The 13,954-nt window shown below is 37.4% G+C and overlaps 1 protein-coding gene and 1 long non-coding RNA gene across 2 annotated transcripts; both read right to left on the bottom strand.

Annotated features, from left to right (window-relative positions):
- Positions 1 to 792: 792 nt before the first annotated feature.
- Positions 793 to 4,069, bottom strand: LOC133713482 (uncharacterized). The gene is made up of 8 exons (XM_062139522.1): positions 3,343 to 4,069; positions 2,521 to 2,803; positions 2,106 to 2,392; positions 1,786 to 1,957; positions 1,585 to 1,692; positions 1,396 to 1,465; positions 1,213 to 1,314; positions 793 to 1,088 (listed from the first exon to the last, which is right to left on the bottom strand). The coding sequence occupies exons 4-8, from the start codon at positions 1,809 to 1,811 to the stop codon at positions 984 to 986; spliced, it is 411 nt and encodes a 136-aa protein (XP_061995506.1). The 5' UTR covers positions 1,812 to 1,957; positions 2,106 to 2,392; positions 2,521 to 2,803; positions 3,343 to 4,069; the 3' UTR covers positions 793 to 983.
- Positions 4,070 to 6,467: 2,398 nt separating this feature from the next.
- Positions 6,468 to 8,827, bottom strand: LOC133718192 (uncharacterized). Its single transcript, XR_009850136.1, has 3 exons — positions 8,539 to 8,827; positions 8,023 to 8,347; positions 6,468 to 6,981 (listed from the first exon to the last, which is right to left on the bottom strand). It is a non-coding gene; the product is annotated as an uncharacterized LOC133718192 (long non-coding RNA).
- Between the last annotated feature and the right edge of the window lie 5,127 nt (positions 8,828 to 13,954).

The following is a 13,954-nucleotide window of genomic DNA, read 5'->3' as shown; positions in this document are numbered from 1 at the left end:
AGCAAATGGTGTGGTCAATCGGCTAGCACATCTTGCTACTACACCAAAAACCTTATCAGACAACAGCAGAAAACCGTTGTGGGATTTGGAGGGCCACCGTTGTAGACCGAACAATTGTCTGTTGAAAATTCAGACAACGGTGGAACACATCTATGTGAGAAACACACAGACAATAGGTATGTGTTATAACTGTTGTGTGATAGCTCGGCAGATGGCTCGGCAGATGCCAAGCGCAGCAGTTGAGGCGCTATCTTCAGACAACAGTGCCAGTTTTAAGTTGTTGTATGTTAAGCGTGTCAGACAACATATTTTTATTTTGTCTGTTGTCTGATTGATCTTCAAACTTCAGTTCTTGGACTATATCTGTTGTGTGATTAACTTTAGGACAACAGAGTTCAATTGCTTCTGTTGTGTGAATAACTTTTACGACAACAGAGTTCAATTAATTCTGTTGTGTGATTAACTTTTAGGACAACAGAGTTCGATTAATTCTGTTGTCTGAGTATAAATTAGAAGACACTGATTTGTTAAAAACCTATGTGTGATATTATTGATTACAATGTGTTTTTGTCCCATTTTTGGCCATTCAGACAACAGGCAGTGATCATTATATCTAATCTGTTGTGTGATCATTTGAACATCCCATTCCTGAATTAGATTGTGCATTCATTTGGTCCATTTACCAAATGAACAGTACTTTATCAAATACAAATATTGCAAACCGTCAAATGATTCATATAACCAATACTTTAAACTTCAAAAGCAAAATGGATGCATTTCCCAATCATTGAAATCAACATTTTACACAAGACATTTTACACAAGAAAAGCATTATAGTGCATGCCCATCTACTTGGGACATCAAAAAGCTTATACACATATATATTGTTCCAAAACATGCCACACATGGTGCATGACAATGTACCAGCAGAGAAGCACAAAAAAGATGCTTTCCTTATCTAAAATGTACTAGCAACAAGTGTACTACTTCATGACTCGTGCACATGTGTTGACAACAAACTTCCCCCACTCATTTCGCACTTGATCAATATCCGTTTGGGTGTATTGGCTGTTGCCTCTCCTCTTCCACTGAAATTAGTTTATTATATCAAAAGGATTAGTTAATCATTTTGGTGAATGAGGCATGGATATAATAACACACTTATGAGAAATTGAGTCGAGTGACTATATTTATAGCTATATATGTTGATACCTTGGAAGGAAACAATGACATGTCTTTATCCTCAATGATATCTCTCATGTATCGCATGATAAAGTACTCGCACTCCTTGTTGCTAGGTTGGGGAGGAATGCCCTAAACACAAGCAAATGAATGAACAAGTGAAAAGTCAAAATGAAATACTATTTTTTGAAAACCACAAGTGGTGAAACTTACAGCCAAATTTTTCCAATGGACTGAACATCGGCTTTGCTTATTCTTTTCAGCATTATACATACGCATAGCACTACACCAAAACAACAATATGATCGATGATGTACCATATAGAAAAGGAGGCAAACAAGTGTATTAAACAGATTTCATAAAATTGAGGCATTTCGATCAATATGTAAACGAGGGACTTACATATCCACGATAGACATCCAATCTCCTGTAGGTAAGCATCTATTCAGCACGTCCATAAAATAGGCGGTTCCTTTCTCCGGATCAACAAGTGTCAACATCCAATGATCACTACATGCATACAAAATGTCATATATGTTGAACACTAAATTTTTATGTTCAGACACAGTAGATATGAAAGTTTGCAAATGTTCATGAACTTACCCCGAGTTATATGGGAGCATGAACATCTACCCTGGTTTAGCAGTTACAAGCCTATCTTTCATGTGTTGGGCCTTGACAGTTCCATTCCCACACCCCACAGCACCAATAAGTGAAGGGTCAACAAACGCAACCATGTCCAGCATTTTATAAGCCTTCAACAACACAGAGGTACCTAATAACAAACATTTGCACCAAGTCATTGGGTTTCAGCAACTATACTTCTTATCAAGGCATTACGAACAAAGCATATATATATATATATATATATATATATATATATATATATATATATATAATATCAGTTCAAGGACTTTTTCTACCTCTGGTACACTGCAATGCAAGTTCCAGTTACTTCCCTCATGCTTGCAAGTCGCCTATCATCTTTTCCCAATATAAATGTCTTGCGAAAATATCCAAACACTTCAGGCTCCATGTACAAGCTGATTGTATTCCCATCTTTGAATGCATCCTCACCACACAAACATAACATCTTCAATGAAACTGGCAACGATGGTGCCAATTTGGCCAAGCCAAATTCAATCTCCGAGTCCTCTTCCCCTATCTCTTTCCTTTTCTTCTTCTTATCAGCATTATCCTTGGTAGGTTTCTAGAATAAGAAAATAAATGTAAGGTACATATCATAAATATATGCTACATATCTACAGTTAAGTGAATTTCTATAAACAAATGAATGTTATCAAAGTAGCTATAGGTTGAATTATACAGAGTTCTTACCTTGACTGCAGATTTTATGACTAGGTGTTTAGGCCATGCGACCCAACTCCCCATAGCCTGCTTCACTGTTTCAATTTCATCTTTCACAAGAAATGACACTTTTGCTTTCTCCTCAAGCGCGGCATAGATGGAAACGTGCACATTACCATCCCCTAGTGGAGTGCCATGAATGAGTTGGGAAGGATCCTCGCACTCCATAACAGTGGCATACGCAACAATATGTTCAACAGAACCTATTGCCAACTTGCAATATATCAACCTCAGCTACCTATATAGTTGTTCCCTATATATGTTCGAAATAGTAACAGATTTAAATCTATTCCACAAACATACTCATAAGCATTCTATGAGTAACAACATGCTGCAAGCTTCAGACAGTTTCAGAAAACTAGTAACTTGAAAGAAAAATTCACCAACAATTATTCTTTCAATGATTTGAAGCACAACTTTCCAGATTTCAAGTAGACATGCAAAGCTACTATTTTCCAGAGTTTCATGCTATTCGCAGTTCAAATGAATTGTCAAACAAGAATCTAAAGTGATAAAAACGCTGAATAAAACAGAAATCCTGAAACAGTGCAGTTTGATCAAAATAGCATAAGTATTTCATTTTAATTTCGTTTTTCACGAAACCAAGTTCAAAATGATCATTGAAGAGTCTCCTTTAAGCTGTCAAAAACTGAGAGTAAAACAATAAGTTCAGGTTTTTCAAAAAATCATGAAATGCTCAACTGGTTCAGCTTGGGTGTCAAACACATGTATGCAGTAATTGAACTTTGATCTTTTGCAGTTCATTATTGGCGTTAAGTAAAACCAAATTACCTTTAATGTAGGTTGACGCATCGTCAAATCCACATATTCTGCCCCCTCCTCATTCTCCGGCTCCTTGATATCTATCATATTGACATTTTCTTCAACAGCCTCATTGACCTCCTCACGGTTGACAACTACTTTCTCAAGCAACTTGGGATACTCATTACCTTTCTTGCAGCCTGGACTTTTATCCAACCTGCCTTCCTTAACAACCTTTGTCCCTTTCCTTTTACGCATGATGGTTTTGTTTTCCATTGCTTCAAAAACGCTCAGAATTTTAGTTCCATCCACATTGTTCACTACTTCTTCCAACGGAGCTTTATCCGTTTCTTGAGCAATCTCATCAACTGTCATTGAGCAACTTCCATGGCCAGATACATTTGGGTGAATGGTTGCAGCCTCTTTTCCATTTATCTTTGCTTCAAGTTCAGCAAACTTGGCCTCCCACATAGCCCGCTCATCTGCAACAATTTTTTCCCTCGCTTCCTTGATTATCTCCTCCCTTGCCTCCTCTAGTATCTTCTCCCTTGCCTCCTCTACTATCTTCTCTCTCTCCTCTAACAATATTTTCTGCACACTAAGTCTGACAGTAGCTTCTATGCTCTCCTTTCTACGTTTAGGGAGGTGGAAGTAAGTAGAGGGAGTAACAAAACCTCCTACTCCCCGCACTCTTCCCCCATGCTCCGGAGTCCCCAACACCAATGTTAAGACATCATTACTTCCTTCAGCGCTTAGTTCTCCACTGTCAACCTTTCTTTTCAAGTTTGTCTGACAGTTTAGATTAGGAAATATCATTACATATCATCTTCAGAAACCTTATACATACAAAAATAGGCTTTCTATATATGGACTTACTATCTTTTCAGCGGTCTTTTTTGCTCCTCATCCTTGAAACTGTCATCCTTTGTCTGTCGTCCTCTTATCCACAAAGTGGCCCTATCAACTTCTTTGTCACTCATTCCATCAGCCAATAAAATATGATAGTTAATGCATGCATTACAAATAGGAACCCCACATCAGTAAGGTAGAAAACAGTTTCACTAACCAACTCAGCCTCCAACCCTACATATCCCTTACGGGACATTCTATGAGGATACTTATTCTTGCTGCGCCTCTCTTGTTGCTCACGACGTTTTTCCTGCAAAATAGGGGTACTTAGTTAAATGAGTATTCTATATTTACATAACTGCATTTTATATGACTACAACTAAATGATTGAAATACAAGTGCATTTATACCAAGAACAGTGATCAGCATTGATGAAAGGATAATCATCTGGAGGATATCGCAAGGCTTCAGGGTCATCCAAATTTTTTATGCTCAGGACCAATCAAAAATGGAATCTGTGCACATTTCATTGCTAACTATCAGTTCAAGTTCAGAAACTAATGAAAAATGAAAACAATGAACACTATCATACCAACCTAACTAACTACACCTTCAATACTAAATAAAACAGATAAGGAACTTAATCACCTGAACACGTTGCCAGATTTTGTTCTTCTTTTCAGGAGTTGCGGCTTTCCAATTTTCCCTTATTACCGGTACCTTCCTTCTTGCCAATACACCAATGTAGCTTTGCATTTCCTTAGCCACCTTCCCACAAGGGGTCTCTTTTCTGTTAAATAAAACAACCTTCTTCACTTTACGACTCTTGCGGCTTGTAATGCATGACTTAGTCACCGCATGCCGCTTCAGCAACTTTAGGCCCCCAGTTGATTCAGCTTCTTTCTTTTTGGACTTTCCCTTCTTTGAATGATCGAGATCCATCAGAAAATGATGATGATGTCGGTGACTTCAAAGACTTAGTCTTCTTAGGCTTCAAATTTCTTTCGACTTTGTCTTCTTTGATACACTAGCAGATTGTGATGCCGCCATTATCTACACAAATGTTAGCCCCATTAGTACATCAAATCCACATATATGAGTAACTTCTATAACAAACATATATGCTGCATATTAGTACTCAAATCTGCTAGTGTTTAAAATAACAAACATATATTACTACAAATATTAATGCAGAAAATAACAGTAATTAAATAAACAAACACTTAACACATATCCAGGCAGAAAATAAGAGTAATTAAAATAACAAACACTTAACACTTGGTACAATCAGCGAAACAGAAAATAACCAACATTGAAAACATATTTAGTGAGCCAAGTATCCTTTAGGCATGACAATTATAAATTACATGAATACGACTATATGAACTATTCTCCCTCAACTACTATATCCTCATTCCCTGCACACCTATAACCCATTGGCTCCTCATCTGGAGAGTTATCATGTGACTGAATAGCTGGCATTGTAGTTGCGATGGGGGGGGGGGGGAAAGAATGGTGTCCCCAAGATCATCCTCCTGATGAACAGAATCAATGTAATCTCTTTTTGGGACTCTCACCACAACTACCCACCTACGATCTACAGGGTCTTCAACATAAAATATTTGCTCTACACTTTTTCCCAAAACAAAACTGTCATTTAGATAACCTTTCCTATTTAAATTAACCAAAGTGAACCCAAGATCATCTACTCTAACACCCTTCTCATTCTCTACCCAATCACACTTAAAAATAGGAACCCTAAAATGACCATAGTCAAGCTCCCATATTTCGGTAATCACCCCATAGAAGCTCATGTCTTCAGTAACAGGGTTTTTATCCTTAGCACTAGCTACTTGAGGAGTCTTAGCAACCAAATAAACCCCACTGCTTTGTGTCGACCTAAGATCATCGCACAACATAGTGTTATATTGCACTCCCCCTATTCAGTAACCACTAAACTTCGGGACTTCATGCACTACCAGAAAAAAGGTCTTTTACGGCCCACAATGTGCGCCGTAAATGATCTTTTACAGCCCACAAATGTAGGCCGTAAATGGACATGCCGTAAAAGACAATTATTATTTACGGCGCATATGAAATGCGCTGTAAATGAGTCACAATGTGCGTCGTAAATGAGTCAAAAGTGTGCCGTAAAAGAGGAGTGTATTTATAACACATGTATCATGCACGCCGTAAATGAGTCAAATGTGTGCCGTAAAAGGTGTTATATTTACGGCACACATACCATGCACGCCGTAAATGAGGGTTGAAAATAATAATAATAATAATAATAATAATAATAAAAGCCAAAAATCCACAATTTACATTTTATTTCATGTTTCTATATTTTTGTTGGTAAATAAACTTCATTTATATAATTATTGTACATCATATAAGATTTGCTTACAAGCAAATAAAAATCCATAGAAGCAAAAAGAAACCTTCACAACTACGTACTTTACATCCATTTCCTACACTACTTTACATTCATTTTTCTCATCCACTCTGCAAGATAAGCATCTACTACACCAGTTGAAAGGGGCTTATTTGAATTACCTTCTTGTATCCGATCAGAAGAAAAACACATCATCTGCCCTTGCTTAGCACTTTTCTTAACCTCGAACCAGCTTCTTCTCTTGCCCTCAGAAGGCTTGTCCTCTCTATTTCTCTAATAGAACTGTCCATCATCCTCTTGTTCTCCAGCTAGAGTTCGCAAACCCAAAGCTTCTTCTCTTGCCCTCAGAAGGCTTGTCCTCTCTATTTAATAGAACTGTCCATCATCCTCTTGTTCTCCAGCTAGAGTTCTCACACCCAAAAATCCTACACATAATAAAGTCCAGCTAATTATAAATGATATATAATCTTAAGAGGAAATTGAGACAGCTAAGTTATGTGCCTGAACCAATATATAATCATAACAATCCCTTGACTGCATGCTCAGGAACCACCTTCCATATTGGAGTCAAATAATTAAATCTGAATTGTATGTTCTTTGCAGAGTGTATATGTGGCTTTTGAACTAAGCATTCTATATATGAAGTGCAAACTATTCTTAAAAGAGCCAAAAAAGCTAGATTGAACTGAAGTCATCGATTTCTTATAAGTATAATTCATCTTCACATACACTACATCTTGCAACTAATCATCACAACAAAGAGTGACTCGAAGCTATACAAAAAGCTTAATTAGAACTCTAGCTAACTCTTTTCCCTTATTGATTCATAATTAAACTAGAACTTCAGACACTCCATTTAATCCAAACACATATGGTAAGCTGGGCTTGAACCACTGACTCATTTTTATCATTCATACTTTAGTACAAGTGCATCACGTACGTGATCTCAATTCAGTTTTACAATATTGGAAGTAACAGTTTAGCATATGTAGAACAAGGATATGTGCATTTGGTAGCATTTGGCAAAACTAACTTAAACTTGCTTACTAAGTCCTCCGATAAAGTGCATTTTGGAAACCCTTGTATCATTTAACAAGGATATTTGTTTCTAACAAAAACGATTCCAGCTTAATTACTACTTAGTAAAAGTGCATGAACTGAGAAACACAACTAATTGATCAATGAACCTAATTGGTACATCTCATATATCATACACATTATTAGAGACTCAAATTGACCAACTCAAAAAAACATAGAAATTGATCAACCCTGTTCAGCAATTAACAAAACTGGGACTGAAGTACTAAGATATTGAATGATCATGAGAAATGAAAACCAAAGTGGGTTTCTTTTACTTTTCAGTTTGTGTTTGACTTTGATTCTAACCTGCAATTTACTTGTCAAAGTTCTAAAATTTAAGAATATTAAAGCAAATACGAAAAACAGAGAGAACCCAAATTACATACATATCTGAGAACCCATCTTCCAACCAGCAAAGCTCAAACTGTCTCTGCGTCCCAGACTCTGCTTCACCCCTGTTTCCAATTTCTACACACACCGCTTGCTCTTCACAAATTCACCAAAACCCAAATTAGCAACAACAAAAACAAAACCACCAAAAAACCTAGAAAGAAAATTCAAAGACAACAATCAAATGATGATGAAATGAATTAGAAAACTCGGAAAGTGTCCATCTCCAGGTTCCCAGAGCTCAGGAAATTTCAGTTTCTGGAATTTTCAGTTCAAGATGGGATGGGTTTCGACGGCATAGAAACAGAATAATCACAAACCCTGAAAACCCAAAAAGAAAACTTAATCAAAATTAGATCTTGATCGAGCTCTAAACAAACACAAACGAAATCCACCCAAAGCTCTTGGGTTCAAAATCTCTTCGCTGCCTAATCAAATTTGAACATCAATACCGAATATGCAAGGCAAAATTCAAAAATGAAAGGTAAAAGAAGGGTTAGAGAGAGTTATACCAGATCCTGATGATGTCAAAACCCAAAAAGAGAATTGGAATACCGAAGCGATGATGTTCGTCTCCAGATCTAAAAGAAACCCCAAAAAGTGAAACCCAAATTTGGAGGGAAAGTGCTTGTGGTGGCCAGTAAAACCCCCTTCCATTGATATGCAGAAGTAGTCGTCTGGTAACTCCCGTTGGAGTAGGCAAGGACAAGATCAGAGGGAGAGAGAGAGAGAGAGAGAGATGGAAGGATGGGAACACTTCCCTTAAAGAGTTAAAGAAAAGGGGGGAAGTTTAATTGTTGACCGAAAATATGAGCGGGCTCTTAAAATTTGTGAAATTTGTGGCACACTTGAAAGAACGCCGTAAAAGACTTTCATTTCTAGTCTTTTACGGCACATATATGAAGCACGCCGTAAAAGGTTTTTCTTCCATTTACAGCGCACATGAGAAGTACGCTGTAAAAGACTAGAAATGAAAGTCTTTTACAGCCCATAAAAAACGTACGCCGTAAATGTAATTTGTCATTTACGGCACACACGGGAAGCACGCCGTAAATGACCAGAAAGAGAACTCTTTTACGGCTCATAAAAAAGCATGTCGTAAATGACACTCTTTTATGGCGGGCATGATATGCACGCCGTAAATTGTGCGTCGTAAAATATAAGTTTTCTGGTAGTGATGGCAATTGGTTATTCTGCTAGCCACCTCACAATCTCAGGGAAGTCACAACCTGGTTCAGCAAGCTTTGATTCAACCTGCAAAATAAAATAAAACATTAAACCAACTGTGTTATGCATTATTAAAACATTTCTGTCTATAAATTACACTTACATTAAATGGAAACTACTTACCCTCTCCTTCACCCACTGAGTAAAAGTCATGTTTTGTTTGTCCACCAACCACTTTTCATTCTTTTTGTACTTAGGAAACTCCCTCTTCAAATGCTCCGTGTGTTCCCTACACAAATATTTATTAAGTATTAGTGTATAAGCATTAGAACAAGAAAATAAGCAAAACTGTAAAAAACAGAGACAGTGATCGACTTACAAAAAGTAGCTTCTAAATTCTTCAGTGTTTTGAAGCACACAGAGATGAGCTTGCTGAAATTCTTTGCCATAAACAGACTCAACAGTTGCACCAGAGGTAGGCTTGTCAGCTGTGATGTTTTCTTTTGGGATGCCAATAGTCCTATCATCAAAGAAAAGTTGGGCTAAAAACTCAACCGCGTCTTCAGCTATGTAACACTCAGCAATGCACCCTTCCGAATGCGTTTTATTCCTAACATAGCCCTTGAAGACCTTCATATATCTTTCGAAAGGATACATCCATCGGAAGCAACCGGTCCACATAGCTTAACTTCTCTAACCAAGTGGACTGTTAAAATGAATCATTATGTCAAAGAAAGATGGCGGAAAGTACTTCTCAAGCTCACACAAAGTTTCGACCAGATCACTTTGGATTTTGGGAAGCCTTGAAACATCTATAGTCTTGCTGCAAATTTCATTAAAAAAAAAAGGCAAAGCCTGATTACTGCAACCCTGACCGGTTTTTCCAACACCCCTAAGATAGCAATTGGGAGCAGCTGTTGCATTAACGCATGACAATCATGGGATTTAAGTCCAGTCAGCCTCAAATCATCCATTGAAACAAGGTTTGAAATGTTTGAAGAGTAGTTTTCAGGAACCTTCATGCCATGAAATGATCCACACATACATCTTTTCTCATCTACTGTTAGGTTCCAGCTTGCCAATGGCAAGCGCTTCTATTTCGGACCATCTAGATTTGGGTGCAATCCACATCTTATACCCATTTCCGCCAAGTCCAAACGAGTTTTCAGGCCGTCCTTGGTTTTTCCGGGAATGTTCAACAATGTCCCTATTAGACTATCACACACATTTTTTTCAATGTGCATGACATCAAGGCAGTGCCTAACAGGGAGATACTTCCAATATTCAAGCTCAAAGAATATCAACTTCTTCTTCCAACATGGCATAGTTTCATCCTCAGGCCCCTATAAGCAGGAGCAGGTTTTTTTTTTCCAAACGGCCAATGTGGAACTTCAACCTCCACCCTGCTCAACAATTCTTCTCCAGTCAATGGCACTAGAGCTGCTGCATGTTCTGGCTGGTTATTGAAAGCAGCCCTTAGCTTTCGGTAAGGATGGTGTCTTCCTAAAAACCGCCGATGAATGGTGTAGGCCATCTTTCCACCGTGAACTAGCCTTGTAGGTTTTGTTTTATCAAGGCAAATCGGACATGCATTATAGCCTTTCACTATACTCCATGAAAGGTTACCATACGCTGGAAAATCATTGATTGTCCAGAATAGTAGAGCCCTAAGAGTAAAAGTTTCATTTTTAATGGCATCGTAAACTCCATTCATCCCTTCCCATAGCAGCTTTAAGTCATCTATTAATGGTTCAAGGTAAACATCGATGTCGTTTCCCGGTTGTTTAGGGCCTGATATCAATAAGGTAAGCATCATGTGTTTCCTCTTCATTACCAACCATGAAGGTAGAATATAGGTTACCAAAATAACGGGCCAACAACTATACTTGCTGCTTAAGGAGCTATAGGGATTGAACCCATCCGATGACAATGCAAGTCATAGGTTTCGTGGCTCATTACCAAAATCTGCCCATTTTTCATCTACTAACTTCCAAGCCGCAGAATCTGTAGGATGGCGAATTAAGCCATCCTTGTTTCTCTCGGTGGCATGCCAGGTTAAGGCCTTTGATGTTTTAGTTGATTGAAACATTCTTTTGAACCTAGGAAGAGGAGGGAAATACCATAAGACTTTTGCAAGGACTCCCTCTCTTTCTTTCTTGTTTTTGCATATTTTCCACCTAGATGTACCATCTGTAGGACAAATAGTGTCATCGGCATATTGTTTTCTGTACAGAATACAGTCATTAGGGCAGGCATGTATTTTGGTGTAATCCATTCCTAATGCACTCAAACTCTTCTTTGCTTCGTACACAGAGGCAGGTATCTCGTTTCCTTCCGGAAGATACTCAGCAAAGGCAATCAACTAGTCCGAGTAAGCCAAATCACTCATCCCATGCTTGGCTTTCAAGTTGTAAAGCCTCACAAGCACATTCATCTTGGTGTGCCTATTGCAACCAGGGTACAAGGGTTTGTTGGCATCGTCAACAAATTTCTTGAATTCATTACACTCACTCGAAAGCTCCTCATCCTCATCACCTTCCAACTCCACATCACTATCTAATTCTACTTCATAATCTGCCCTCATGTTACCCTGTACAGAGTCAGACAATTGGCTCTGATTCAAGACTTTCACTATCTGTACATGATCTCGACTCCACTACAACCTCCCCATGTTCTGTCCATTTCACATAATCTGTGTCAATCCCATTTACAAACAAGTGATCCTTTATCACTTGTACAGAAAAATCTTTCACATTTCCACACTTTGTGCAAGGACAACAAATACTGCTAGGGTTTCTAGCATTTCCCAAAGCAAACTCACAAAACTCTGCCACCCCTAACTTATATTCATAAGATCTCCTATTAGCATGCATCCACGACCTATCCATCTACATTAAACAAAAACCACAAACCAAAACTAAGTCATCGAGCAACAAAGCCCCAATGGCATATCCTACATGCATTCACTAAGTTCCATAAACTTTACCAATTCAAACTCTGGTACTCTTAATCACCGACAGCAATTTATTTACATATATACATGCTCCAATATTAGGCAATGATTAAAAAAAAAATCGACATATATTCAGGCCAAGCAAATTCAATAACAAGGACAAAACAGAATAGCATAATATATAAAGAAAAACAAATCGATATACATTTAGGGTAAGAAAATCCAATAACAAGACAGAACAGTATACCACAATATATGAAGAAAAACAAATCGATATACATTTAGGCTAAGCAAATCCAAAAACAAAAATGCAAAAAAATAAAAATAAAAGGAGGTCCATTAACAAACACAGATCATATTCTCCATTGGGAAAAGGATCATATTCTCCATTGGGAAAAGGATCATATTCTCCATTGGGAAAAGCTATGCTAAAACAACATCCAAACAATTCTCCAATAAGAACATTAACTGCAGATGTAGTATATATGAACCAAACCAGTCCTACACATTTTTCCTATTTAAATCCAATGATACCATGATATATATTAAGCATGGAACAATAGATTTCAACAAATTAAAGCTTCAAAACAAATTTAATAGCAGTCCACAAATTCAACAATGAAGCTCACAGTACTCACCAATCCAGCTCCAACAATGAATACCAACAATAGCAGTGAAGCTCAGTGCACGAGTCAAACTCACTCTACAGCTTCTTCCAACTCCACCGGATATGCCTTAATTGTGCGGCTGCTGAGAATAATAAACAAGGCCATCAGATTTAATCCAAACCTCAACAAGTCCTAGCTTCCATAATGCACGACTAGACAAGACCTAAATGAAATTTGTTCAATAAAACCACCAGCGCTCAATGCAAGCTTACTACTCAAAGGCCATAGTTTTTTCCGAACCTATTGGCATTCTTGAATCAAGACTAGAATCTGCAGGATTTGGAAGCTTGTAGAACATGTTTTGTTAAATGCTAGCAATTCTAGATATTAGTGGTGTTGCTAAGCCTTAGTTTCTTTAAATGAGGACTTTGATTTTCCTCTCTTATACTATCAAAAATTCAGCTTCCTTCTTGAAGATATAATAATAAACATCAAAATTTTATATCATCCAATAGTTATTTTCTGTGCCTTTCTAGTGTCAGATTCATGCATAATTTATTACAAATACATTTGACACCGGACCACCAAACGATATATTCTCCACAACATAGTTCAGTGTACATAGATATACAATATTAACTTACAATTTTGTTGAACTTGTCAATTGTTGCCAAAGGTATTGTGCCAAGCGGAACTTGTCAATTATTCCTAGTTCCCTCACTCTGAAATAAAAAAAAGGAAGCATATAAAACAAGCTAAGGTGACAAAATGGAAATGAAAGGTTATCACAGGCACACAACCACCAGTGTCATTATATTCAAGGTTTAATAAATAATATATATATATATATATATATATGTGTGTGTGTGTGTGTGTGTGTGTGTGTGTGAGTTACATAATCTTTGTCCGAACAAGAAGAACTGAAAAAAGAAAAGCTCAGAAAACGAGTTCCAACCAAATAGATACATGTTTTTAAAGTGCGTATTCACAACTTGCTTTTCGTACACTATCATACCTGAGGTGAAAAACAAATATATCCAAACTTCAAAACGATATTTGTACACAAAAAAACAATCAGGCCTCTTTTGAAATGCTATCCTTGACTTATGAAATACTAATTGAAGAAAAATCACCACATCTCAGCTTGGAAAGTAAGATTGACATTCAACATTCAAGCAATACAAGCCAATGGAAACTAAA

Source organism: Rosa rugosa, chromosome 6 (genome assembly GCF_958449725.1).
Source record: "Rosa rugosa chromosome 6, drRosRugo1.1, whole genome shotgun sequence".
In the NCBI taxonomy this organism is placed as follows: Eukaryota; Viridiplantae; Streptophyta; class Magnoliopsida; order Rosales; family Rosaceae; genus Rosa; species Rosa rugosa.
Note: the sequence above shows the minus strand (reverse complement) of the source record. Positions and strands in the feature narration are given on the sequence as shown.